At 39.8% G+C, this 14,108-nt stretch overlaps 1 protein-coding gene across 1 annotated transcript in view; it reads right to left on the bottom strand.

The window, feature by feature from the left end:
• zgc:92360 (ArfGap_ADAP and PH1_ADAP domain-containing protein) overlaps nucleotides 1-13,781 on the bottom strand; it is a gene marked incomplete in the record, with an annotated part of 33,169 nt that extends 19,388 nt beyond the window's left edge. Inside the window, 3 exon segments of the mRNA XM_029749123.1 lie at nucleotides 493-584; nucleotides 1,158-1,291; nucleotides 13,345-13,781. Coding sequence (XP_029604983.1) covers nucleotides 493-584; nucleotides 1,158-1,291; nucleotides 13,345-13,432 — 314 coding nt within the window.
• Nucleotides 13,782-14,108: the final 327 nt, after the last annotated feature.

Raw genomic sequence — 14,108 nt, 5'->3', positions numbered from 1 at the left:
AGAAAGAGAAAGAGAGAGACTTAAGATCAGTGATGAGAAAGTGAGAAGTGAAGAAGAGAGAAAGAGAGCAGAGACGAGAGAGGCGAGAAGAGTCAGCCAGTGAGAGAGAGAGAGAGAGAGAGAGAGACAGACAGAGAAGCGAGGAAATAATGAACAAGGAAACCTATCCTATAACTAGTCTAAAACACATGACTGAAACTCAATGATTCCTCCTCCTACACATCAAACAGGAAATCAACGTCTGATCTTATTATGGAGCGTATTATAATGTTCATCCTAACGTCTTTCTAATGGATTGATCATGATAGAGAATAGACAGTGTGTGTGTGTGTGTGTGTTCCTTTCAGTATCCTGCCTTAGCCAGCGCCTCTTTGCCATGAGTCCCCAAAAATATCCCCCTCATCACAATGTCATTATTACAATGGTCACGTTGCCATGGTCACCACACACACACACACACACACATACACACACACGCACAGACACACTTACTGGCAGTCTTTGTGGGTAGGTTTGTAGTAGTAGACAGGAACAACCGCCTCATATTTCTGCTTCATCAATTCGTTCCCATTCTCCGCCATGAACTGTAACACACACACACACACACACACACACACACACGCAATGAAAGAGAGAAGTTGAGAGAGACAGAACAAACGGGCGGATGAGTCATGATTGCATGTGTCATACCGTGTATTAGCTAGACACAGACAATTCCTTCCAGCGTTGGAGTGGATTGTTTTGAATGTGATATATGCAGCATAACCATTCATTTTCTACAGGATAATGTCCTATTCTTCAGACAGAGGATGGATGGAACAAAGCCTGTCTGAAATCATTTCATATCAAGTTCATCACTGAGTTATGGCTCAGTCATAAATGACTATGTAGAGTCATGGATTCAGATCTGGGTTCAAATACTATTTACAATCTTTCAAGTGCTTTGAGCGTCGGCTCAAGTCTGCCTGGAGTGACAGATGGGCGGGGTTTGCCATTTTGGGACTACTCTATCGGTCTGTTAAGCCAGGCAAGCTCAATCAAGCGCAGATAAAGCATTTGAAATGATTTAAAATAGTACTGAACCCAGAGCCGATTGGATTTGAAGAAATGTATGTTAGCGAATATTCAGTTTTCAGGGATTTTGGTGAGCAGCTCACCTTTACTTCCTGGTCTTCCCAGCGGGAGAGGCCGAGGGATTTGACCTTCATTCCGATGTCGGGAATATTCCTGTGGATCCCGGAACACTGAACACAGATGAACACTCCTACGGAACAGGAGCCCCAACTAGGATCTGATGGAGGCAAGGAGGGAGAGAGAGAGAGAGGAAGAGGAAGAACAGAGAACAACAGAGAAAGGTATGTGGTTTCATTGGGAGTTTGTGGTACTCGATCAAAGGGAATACCTTTAGAAAAATCGACATTTCACATAGAAAACATTGGAATGCTTGCTTTGACCTTTGTCCTCTTGAGCAAGGAGCAGATTCTCTGTAAAGATCCAATGATAAGGTGTCTAGGATGGACAACAACATACCACACTACAACTCAGTACAAAGTGCTGGTCCACATACCTTCAGAGCAGATATGAAGGCAGTCAGGGAAGAGAAACCTTCATCTTTCTACTGAATGTCTCCCATCTCCCTCGATTGGCTCATACCTGTTTACTTTAGCTTGACCACACCCATCTTATCTACCTGACACAGCCTGGTGCAGGGCCAGCTACCAACCCACGGAGTGTGTGTGTGTATCTTAACCCACTACACCGTTTTATCCCCACAGACAAAGTCAGCGTAGGCCACAGAAACACTGTGTTGGTCTACATTGCGCTAGGCCTTGACCTATAGGTCTGTTCTGTTGGAAATGATCCGGTAGTCTACAGTAGTGTTAACCTACACAATGTCTTACTGCTGTTCCCTTTCATATCTACTTTGTTTCATTGTGATAACCACATGATGTCTGGAGCGCTGAGTAGGCCTGTTTCACATCTAGATGTGCCTGAATAACCAGCACGCATTTCAGACTGTGGGGGAATCAAATCCAAAAAGATTTGAATGCTACTTAAAAATGCACGTTATTGCCACGTGTATTGGGACCTGTAGGTACTAAACTGGCCTCTTCCCCATACATAAATGACATTTTATGAGTGACTTCACGAGTATTAACGTGTGAGTGTAGTCGGTGCATGTCTTGTCCAGGGACTACTGCAGTATCCAGCGTCTGCCCAGCATGCTTCTGTCCTCATGCCATAAGACTGCCAAACAGCTAACAAAATGGCGACACAGACTGTTGTCCTTTATCTTTTGTTCTTATTGTTGTACTGTCTGTAAGCACCCTCACAGGGCCCTACACACGACACACACTGACACTCCAACACACACAACCTTTACTAAGGACATGCCACTGGCCCTGAGTAAAGCCAGTGTGTCTATGTATGTGGATGAATCAACACTATACATGTCAGCTACTACAGAGAGTCAAATCACTGCAACACTTAATGAAGAGCTGCAGTTAGTTTCAGAATGGGTGGCAGGGAATAAGTTAGTCCTAAATATTTTAAAAACTAAAAGCTTTGTATTTGGGACAAATCACTCACTAAACTATAAACCTCAACTAAATCATGTAATACATCATGTAGAAGTTGAGGTGACTAAACTGCTTGGAGTAACCCTGGATTGTAAACTGTCATGGTTAAAACATGTTCATACTACAGTAGCTAAGATGGGTAGAAGTCTGTCCATAATAAAGCACTGCTCTGCCTTCTTAACAACACTTTCAACAAGGCAGGTCCTACAGACTCTAGTTTTGTCACACCTGGACTACTGTTCAGTCGTGTGGTCAGGTGCCACAAAAAAGGACTTAGGAAAATTACAATTGGTTCAGAACAGGATGTACACAGAGTAGAGGTCGACTGATTATGATTTATCAACGCCGATACCGATTATTGGAGGACCAAAAAAAGACGATACAGATTAATCGGTCGATTTTTATATATACAGTGGGGAGAACAAGTATTTGATACACTGCCGATTTTGCAGGTTTTCCTACTTACAAAGCATGTAGAGGTCTGTAATTTTTAATCATAGGTACACTTCAACTGTGAGAGACGGAATCTAAAAATCCAGAAAATCACATTATATGATTTTTAAGTAATTAATTTGCATTTTATTGCATGACATAAGTATTTGATACATCAGAAAAGCAGAACTTAATATTTGGTACAGAAACCTTTGTTTGCAATTACAGAGATCATACGTTTCCTGTAGTTCTTGACCAGGTTTGCACACACTGCAGCAGGGATTTTGGCCCACTCCTCCATACAGACCTTCTCCAGATCCTTCAGGTTTCGGGGCTGTCGCTGGGCAATACGGACTTTCAGCTCCCTCCAAAGATTTTCTATTGGGTTCAGGTCTGGAGACTGGCTAGGCCACTCCAGGACCTTGAGATGCTTCTTACGGAGCCACTTCTTAGTTGCCCTGGCTGTGTGTTTCGGTTCATTGTCATGCTGGAAGACCCAGCCACGATCCATCTTCAATGCTCTTACTGAGGGAAGGAGGTTGTTGGCCAAGATCTCGCGATACATGGCCCCATGCATCCTCCCCTCAATACGGTGCAGTCGTCCTGTCCCCTTTGCAGAAAAGCATCCCCAAAGAATGATGCTTCCACCTCCATGCTTCACGGTTGGGATGGTGTTCTTGGGGTTGTACTCATCCTTCTCCTTCCTCCAAACACGGCGAGTGGAGTTTAGACCAAAAAGCTCTATTTTTGTCTCATCAGACCACATGACCTTCTCCCATTCCTCCTCTGGATCATCCAGATGGTCATTGGCAAACTTCAGACGGGCCTGAACATGCGCTGGCTTGAGCAGGGGGACCTTGCGTGCGCTGCAGGATTTTAATCCATGACGGCGTAGTGTGTTACTAATGGTTTTCTTTGAGACTGTGGTCCCAGCTCTCTTCAGGTCATTGACCAGGTCCTGCCGTGTAGTTCTGGGCTGATCCCTCACCTTCCTCATGATCATTGATGCCCCACGAGGTGAGATCTTGCATGGAGCCCCAGACCGAGGGTGATTGACCGTCATCTTGAACTTCTTCCATTTTCTAATAATTGCGCCAACAGTTGTTGCCTTCTCACCAAGCTGTTTGCCTATTGTCCTGTAGCCCATCCCAGCCTTGTGCAGGTCTACAATTTTATCCCTGATGTCCTTACACAGCTCTCTGGTCTTGGCCATTGTGGAGAGGTTGGAGTCTGTTTGATTGAGTGTGTGAACAGGTGTCTTTTATACAGGTAACGAGTTCAAACAGGTGCAGTTAAGACAGGTAATGAGTGGAGAACAGGAGGGCTTCTTAAAGTAAAACTAACAGGTCTGTGAGAGACAGAATTCTTACTGGTTGGTAGGTGATCAAATACTTATGTCATGCAATAAAATGCAAATGAATTACTTAAAAATCATACAATGTGATTTTCTGGATTTTTGTTTTAGATTCTGTCTCTCAGTTGAAGTGTTCCTATGATACATGCTCTACATGCTTTGTAAGTAGGTAAACCTGCAAAATCGGCAGTGTATCAAATACTTGTTCTCCCCACTGTATATATTTGTAATAATGACAATTACAACAATGCTGAATGAACACTTTTATTTTAACTTAATATAATACATCAATAAAATCAATTTAGTCTCAAATAAACATATGAAAGCTGGTGGTTCCTTTTAACATGAGTCTTTAATATTCCCAGGTAAGTTTTAGGTAAGAAGTTTTAGGTTGTAGTTATTATTGGAGTTATAGGACTATTTCTCTATACACCATTTGTATTTCATATACCTTTGACTATTGGGTGTTCTTATAGGCACTATAGTATTGCCAGCCTAATCTCGGGAGTTGATAGGCTTGAAGTCATAAACAGCGCAATGCTTGAAGCACAGCGAAGAGCTGCTGGCAAACGCAGGAAAGTGCTGTTTGAATGAATGCTTACGAGCCTGCTGCTGCCTACCACCGCTCAGTCAGACTGCTCTATCAAATCATAGACTTAATTATAATATAATAACACACAGAAATACGAGCCTTAGGTCATTAATATGGTCAAATCCAGAAACTATCATTTTGAAAACAAAACGTTTATTCTTCCAGTGAAATACGGAATCGTTCCGTATTTTACCTAACGGATGGCATCCCTAAGTCTAAATATTGCTGTTACATTGCACAACCTTCAATGTTAAGTCATAATTATGTACAATTCTGGCAAATTAATTACGGTCTTCACACAGTTCGCAACGAGCCAGGCGGCCCAAACTGCTGCATATACCCTGACTCTGCTTGCACAGAACGCAAGAGAAGTGACACAATTTCCTTAGTTAAAAGAAATTCATGTCAGCAGGCAATATTAACTAAATATGCAGGTTTAAAAATATATACTTGTATATTGATTTTAAGAAAGGCATTGATGTTTATGGTTAGGTACACATTGGTGCAACGACAGTGCTTTTTCGCGAATGCGCTTGTTAAATCATCACCCATTTGGCGAAGTAGGCTGTGATTCAATGATGAATTAACAGGCACTGCATCAATTATATGCAATGCAGGACAAGCTAGATAAACTAGTAATATCATCAACCATGTGTAGTTAACTAGTGATTATGTTAAGATTGATTGTTTTTTATAAGATAAGTTTAGTGCTAGCTAGCAACTTACCTTGGCTCCTTGCTGCACTTGCGTAACAGGTAGTCAGCCTGCCACGCAGTCTCCTCGTGGAGTGCAATGTAATCGGCCATAATCGGTGTCCAAAAATGCCGATTACCGATTGTTATGAAAACTTGAAATTGGCCCTAATTAATCGGCCATTCCGATTAATCGGTCGACCTCTAACACAGAGAGCTAATATTAATAATATGCATGTCAATCTCTCCTGGCTGAAAGTGGGGGAGAGATTGACTTTATCACTACTTGTATTTATGAGAGGTATTGACAAGCTGAATGTACCGAGCTTGTCTGTCTGTACTGGCACACAGCTTGGACACCCATGCATACCATACCCCACAAGACATGCCACCAGAGGTCTCTTCAAGTCCCCAAGTCCAGAACAGACTATGGGAGGCACACAGTACTACATAGAGCCATGACTACATGGAAATCTATTCCATATCAAGTAACTGATGCAAGCAGTAAAATTTGATTTAAAACAGATGAAAAAAAAACACCTTATGGAACAGCGGGGACTGTGAAGCAACACAAACATTGGCACAGACACATGCATACACACACACGTTAACATATGCACTATACATACACATGGATGTAGTACTGTAAATATGTGGTAGTGGTGGAACAGGGGCCTTAGGGTACACAGTGTGTTGTGAAATCTCTGAATATATTGTAATGTTTTAAAATTGAATAAACTGCCTTAATTTTGCTGGACCCCAGGAAGAGTAGCTGCTGCTTTGTCAGCTAATGGGGATCCATAATAAATACAAATACACTGACTCCATCATTTACTAACACACACATAACAATATACACACATTTATACATTACACACACCCACTTGGATACAATCATTACATATGCTGCTGCTACTCTGTTTATCATATATCCTGATGCCTAGTGACCTTACCCCTATACATATCTACCTCTATAGATCCAGTATCCCTGTACATTATAATATGGTACTGGAACTGACCCTGTATATAGTATGTTTACCCCTATACATATCTCCCTATATAGATCCAGTATCCCTGTACATTATAATATGGTACTGGAACTGACCCTGTATATAGTATGTTTACCCCTATACATATCTCCCTATATAGATCCAGTATCCCTGTACATTATAATATGGTACTGACCCTGTATATAGTATGTTTACCCCTATACATATCTACCTCTATAGATCCAGTATCCCTGTACAATATAATATGGTACTGACCCTGTATATAGTTGTTTACCCTACATATCTCCCTATATAGATCCAGTATCCCTGTACATTATAATATGGTACTGACCCTGTATATAGTATGTTTACCCCTATACATATCTACCTCTATAGATCCAGTATCCCTGTACAATATAATATGGTACTGACCCTGTATATAGTATGTTTACCCCTATACATATCTACCTCTATAGATCCAGTATCCCTGTACATTATATATGGTACTGACCTGTATATAGTATGTTTACCCCTATACATATCTACCTCTATAGATCCAGTATCCCTGTACAATATAATATGGTACTGACCCTGTATATAGTATGTTTACCCCTATACATATCTACCTCTATAGATCCAGTATCCCTGTACATTATAATATGGTACTGACCCTGTATATAGTATGTTTACCCCTATACATATCTACCTCTATAGATCCAGTATCCCTGTACATTATAATATGGTACTGACCCTGTATATAGTATGTTTACCCCTATACATATCTACCTCTATAGATCCAGTATCCCTGTACATTATAATATGGTACTGACCCTGTATATAGTATGTTTACCCCTATACATATCTACCTCTATAGATCCAGTATCCCTGTACATTATAATATGGTACTGACCCTGTATATAGTATGTTTACCCCTATACATATCTACCTCTATAGATCCAGTATCCCTGTACATTATAATATGGTACTGACCCTGTATATAGTATGTTTACCCCTATACATATCTACCTCTATAGATCCAGTATCCCTGTACATTATAATATGGTACTGACCCTGTATATAGTATGTTTACCCCTATACATATCTACCTCTATAGATCCAGTATCCTGTACAATTATATATGGTACTGACCCCTGTATATAGTATGTTTACCCATATACATATCTACCTCTATAGATCCAGTATCCCTGTACATTATATAATATGGTACTGACCCTGTATATAGTATGTTTACCCCTATACATATCTACCTCTATAGATCCAGTAGTCCCCTGTACATTATAATATGGTACTGGAACCCTGTATATAGTTATGTTTACCCCTATACATATCTACCTCTATAGATCCAGTATCCCTGTACATTATAATATGGTACTGACCCTGTATATAGTATGTTTACCCCTATACATATCTACCTCTATAGATCCAGTATCCCTGTACATTATAATATGGAACTGGAACTGACCCTGTATATAGTATGTTTACCCCTATACATATCTACCTCTATAGATCCAGTATCCCTGTACATTATAATATGGTACTGACCCTGTATATAGTATGTTTACCCCTATACATATCTACCTCTATAGATCCAGTATCCCTGTACATTATAATATGGTACTGACCCTGTATATAGTATGTTTACCCCTATACATATCTACCTCTATAGATCCAGTATCCCTGTACATTATAATATGGTACTGACCCTGTATATAGTATGTTTACCCCTATACATATCTACCTCTATAGATCCAGTGTCCCTGTACATTATAATATGGTACTGACCCTGTATATAGTATGTTTACCCCTATACATATCTACCTCTATAGATCCAGTATCCCTGTACATTATAATATGGTACTGACCCTGTATATAGTATGTTTACCCCTATACATATCTACCTCTATAGATCCAGTATCCCTGTACATTATAATATGGTACTGACCCTGTATATAGTATGTTTACCCCTATACATATCTACCTCTATAGATCCAGTATCCCTGTACATTATAATATGGTACTGACCCTGTATATAGTATGTTTACCCCTATACATATCTACCTCTATAGATCCAGTATCCCTGTACATATAATATGGTACTGACCCTGTATATAGTATGTTTACCCCTATACATATCTACCTCTATAGATCCAGTATCCCTGTACATTATAATATGGTACTGAACTGACCCTGTATATAGTATGTTTACCCCTATACATATCTACCTCTATAGATCCAGTATCCCTGTACATTATAATATGGTACTGACCCTGTATATAGTATGTTTACTACTATACATATCTACTTCTATAGATCCAGTATACCTGTACATTATAATATGGTACTGGAACTGACCCTGTATATAGTATGTTTACCCCTATAAATATCTACCTCTATAGATCCAGTATCCCTGTACATTATAATATGGAACTGACCCTGTATATAGTATGTTTACCCCTATACATATCTACCTCTATAGATCCAGTATCCCTGTACATTATAATATGGTACTGGAACTGACCCTGTATATAGTATGTTTACCCCTATACATATCTACCTCTATAGATCCAGTATCCCTGTACATTATAATATGGTACTGGAACTGACCCTGTATATAGTATGTTTACCCCTATACATATCTACCTCTATAGATCCAGTATCCCTGTACATTATAATATGGTACTGACCCTGTATATAGTATGTTTACCCCTATACATATCTACCTCCATAGATCCAGTATCCCTGTACATTATAATATGGTACTGACCCTGTATATAGTATGTTTACCCCTATACATATCTACCTCTATAGATCCAGTATCCCTGTACATTATAATATGGTACTGGAACTGACCCTGTATATAGTATGTTTACCCCTATACATATATACCTCTATAGATCCAGTATCGCTGTACATTATAATATGGTACTGACCCTGTATATAGTATGTTTACCCCTATACATATCTACCTCTATAGATCCAGTATCCCTGTACATTATAATATGGTACTGACCCTGTATATAGTATGTTTACCCCTATACATATATACCTCTATAGATCCAGTATCGCTGTACATTATAATATGGTACTGACCCTGTATATAGTATGTTTACCCCTATACATATCTACCTCTATAGATCCAGTATCCCTGTACATTATAATATGGTACTGACCCTGTATATAGTATGTTTACCCCTATACATATATACCTCTATAGATCCAGTATCCCTGTACATTATAATATGGTACTGACCCTGTATATAGTATGTTTACCCCTATACATATCTACCTCTATAGATCCAGTATCCCTGTACATTATAATATGGTACTGGAACTGACCCTGTATATAGTATGTTTACCCCTATACATATCTACCTCTATAGATCCAGTATCCCTGTACATTATAATATGGTACTGACCCTGTATATAGTATGTTTACCCCTATACATATATACCTCTATAGATCCAGTATCCCTGTACATTATAATATGGTACTGACCCTGTATATAGTATGTTTACCCCTATACATATCTACCTCTATAGATCCAGTATCCCTGTACATTATAATATGGTACTGACCCTGTATATAGTATGTTTACCCCTATACATATATACCTCTATAGATCCAGTATCGCTGTACATTATAATATGGTACTGACCCTGTATATAGTATGTTTACCCCTATACATATCTACCTCTATAGATCCAGTATCCCTGTACATTATAATATGGTACTGGAACTGACCCTGTATATAGTATGTTTACCCCTATACATATATACCTCTATAGATCCAGTATCCCTGTACATTATAATATGGTACTGACCCTGTATATAGTATGTTTACCCCTATACATATCTACCTCTATAGATCCAGTATCCCTGTACATTATAATATGGTACTGGAACTGACCCTGTATATAGTATGTTTACCCCTATACATATCTACCTCTATAGATCCAGTATCCCTGTACATTATAATATGGTACTGACCCTGTATATAGTATGTTTACCCCTATACATATCTACCTCTATAGATCCAGTATCCCTGTACATTATAATATGGTACTGGAACTGACCCTGTATATAGTATGTTTACCCCTATACATATCTACCTCTATAGATCCAGTATCCCTGTACATTATAATATGGTACTGACCCTGTATATAGTATGTTTACCCCTATACATATCTACCTCTATAGATCCAGTATCCCTGTACATTATAATATGGTACTGACCCTGTATATAGTATGTTTACCCCTATACATATCTACCTCTATAGATCCAGTATCCCTGTACATTATAATATGTACTGACCCTGTATATAGTATGTTTACCCCTATACATATCTACCTCTATAGATCCAGTATCCCTGTACATTATAATATGGTACTGACCCTGTATATAGTATGTTTACCCCTATACATATCTACCTCTATAGATCCAGTATTCCTGTACATTATAATATGGTACTGGAACTGACCCTGTATATAGTATGTTTACCCCTATACATATCTACCTCTATAGATCCAGTATCCCTGTACATTATAATATGGTACTGACCCTGTATATAGTATGTTTACCCCTATACATATCTACCTCTATAGATCCAGTATCGCTGTACATTATAATATGGTACTGACCCTGTATATAGTATGTTTACCCCTATACATATCTACCTCTATAGATCCAGTATCCCTGTACATTATAATATGGTACTGACCCTGTATATAGTATGTTTACCCCTATACATATCTACCTCTATAGATCCAGTATCCCTGTACATTATAATATGGTACTGACCCTGTATATAGTATGTTTACCCCTATACATATCTACCTCTATAGATCCAGTATCCCTGTACATTATAATATGGTACTGACCCTGTATATAGTATGTTTACCCCTATACATATCTACCTCTATAGATCCAGTATCCCTGTACATTATAATATGGTACTGACCCTGTATATAGTATGTTTACCCCTATACATATCTACCTCTATAGATCCAGTATCCCTGTACGTTATAATATGGTACTGACCCTGTATATAGTATGTTTACCACTATACATATCTACCTCTATAGATCCAGTATCCCTGTACATTATAATATGGTACTGACCCTGTATATAGTATGTTTACCACTATACATATCTACCTCTATAGATCCAGTATCCCTGTACATTATAATATGTACTGACCCTGTATATAGTATGTTTACCCCTATACATATCTACCTCTATAGATCCAGTATCCCTGTACATTATAATATGGTACTGACCCTGTATATAGTATGTTTACCCCTATACATATCTACCTCTATAGATCCAGTATCCCTGTACATTATAATATGGTACTGACCCTGTATATAGTATGTTTACCCCTATACATATCTACCTCTATAGATCCAGTATCCCTGTACATTATAATATGGTACTGACCCTGTATATAGTATGTTTACCCCTATACATATCTATACATAAATATCTTGCCTCCCTGCCTTTGACAAAGTGGGCACTGCTTATCACAGATAGGCATCGGCGCTCACCTAAAAAGCCCATAATTATGCCATTGGTTGAAATATGTCATTGATTTGGGGCAGAATTAAGTGAGGTCTTATGTGTTGTTGGAGGAGGGTCTTGGTCAGTTTAGCTCAGAAAATGCCACCCTCGCCAATCTCCATGCATAGGAGGCCACCTAATCCTGCCTAATGAACGGGCCGGTGTTGTGCCGAAAATCTCCCCCCTGCCAGAATTCTCCCCCCCCTTCCCGTTCTTCATTATTGCGACTTGCTACTTGCTAGTTGAGATTTCTGCTCTTCACTACATTGTCAGTTTAGCCTACATTTCACTGATCTTAGTAGCGGAAAGCATTTTTGTCTGCAGTTTTCGGGTTTGGCTATTTGTTTCAAGTGTATGGGGCGGTTCTAGCTTGTATGGCGCCCTAGGAGAACCCCCCCCTTCAGCGCCCGCCTGCACCCGGGGGCGGCATCTACTCCCTCCTCTATGTTTAATATAACACACATACATTAATTATTCATTTCGGTTGCCTATCCTGACGTGAAGTTTGTTCTATAGAAAGTATTTGACTCTAGCCACACAATTAAGGAAATTAGAAGGGGGGGTCTGGCAGGGGGGATTTTCGGCACAACACCTGTTCAGCTCCTAACCTTAACCCCTAACAAATAGACCTAACTAACATTAGCCACAACAAATTGGAATTCGTAACATGTCATAAGTTTAGCAAATTCGTAAAATATTGTACGAATTGCATTTCAGAACATATTGTACAAATTGCAATTCGTAACATATCATACGAAATGGAGACGGACATCCACAAATGAATACGAAACATAACATATCATACTAAATGGTGTTTCGGATTTAAGTACAGAATAATATGAAATGCTCTGAGAACAGGTTGCAGACTAAAGCACCCAGGCATACATACATTTGGAAACAATATGCTTACTTTTTGCACCGTTAGGCTGCAAAATGCAAGTAGGCCTATTCTGCTCCTACATTTCCCAGAGCAACTCAAATAGGCCTAAAATAGGCTAAAGGTATTTTTCCACCTGTACATGTCAGCGCCTGTTGCATGCCAACTCCCACCCTCTCTCATCTACAATGTCTAGGCTAGAAGGTTCTTTGTAGCAAAACTAGAACATCAGTAGCACATTTCTATTTACCAGGCGCGCCACAGTCTGCGCACGCGTCGTTCCCTGGCTTTTGAATGATCTCTTTCAAGAGACGACCAACTCTCTCGTTCCCAGGCATTTCCAATCCTTTAAATCAGTCCTGAACAGAGAAGACAACCGACAAATCACAGCATAAAAGTGTGTCTTCGGGTGGGTCCTCGGCTGCCTACACACGCAGGCGGTAGCCTACACACGAGAGGATGAGGTATGCCACACTCAAAACTGAAATAAAAAGAAAAAGAAACTTCCACTCAAATCGATTCTTCCGTTCGGTCCATTCAGTGAAACACTTGCATGGTTCCCAACTTGAGTTTTGTGCGAACTCCCTGTCCTTGATCAAAAGGATTTGTCACAACTTGTTGTTGGTTGAGCCTCTCTCTCCGACACCTTTCCGAGAGGGTGTGTGTGAGGGGAGGGAGCCTAACCTACACTCGGGAAGTGAACTGCCGGTTTTGTTCAGACTTGCTGTTCCGCATAATTGTAGGGTGCTCAATCAGATAAGAAAATGACTGTTCTGTAAAGGTTGTAGTGCCACATTCCACCGCTAGATGGTAGCAGTCCACCAGCAAGGAGACGTCAGCGCATAGTTCAGTAGCGCTCCAAGGACCTGCTATTACAGGACCTTGTACTCTCTATTGCTCCTCTGACCTGTCCTTGCACCCTATCGATCGACAAATGTGGGCTCTCCATGGTGCTGAATCTCAAGCGTGATGGAATCCCAGGTCACAGTGTTGGAGAAGCTACTCTGAAAATAT

Source organism: Salmo trutta, unplaced genomic scaffold, assembly GCF_901001165.1.
Source record: "Salmo trutta unplaced genomic scaffold, fSalTru1.1, whole genome shotgun sequence".
Taxonomy (NCBI): Eukaryota; Metazoa; Chordata; class Actinopteri; order Salmoniformes; family Salmonidae; genus Salmo; species Salmo trutta.
This window is presented reverse-complemented; position numbering and strand designations above follow the sequence as displayed.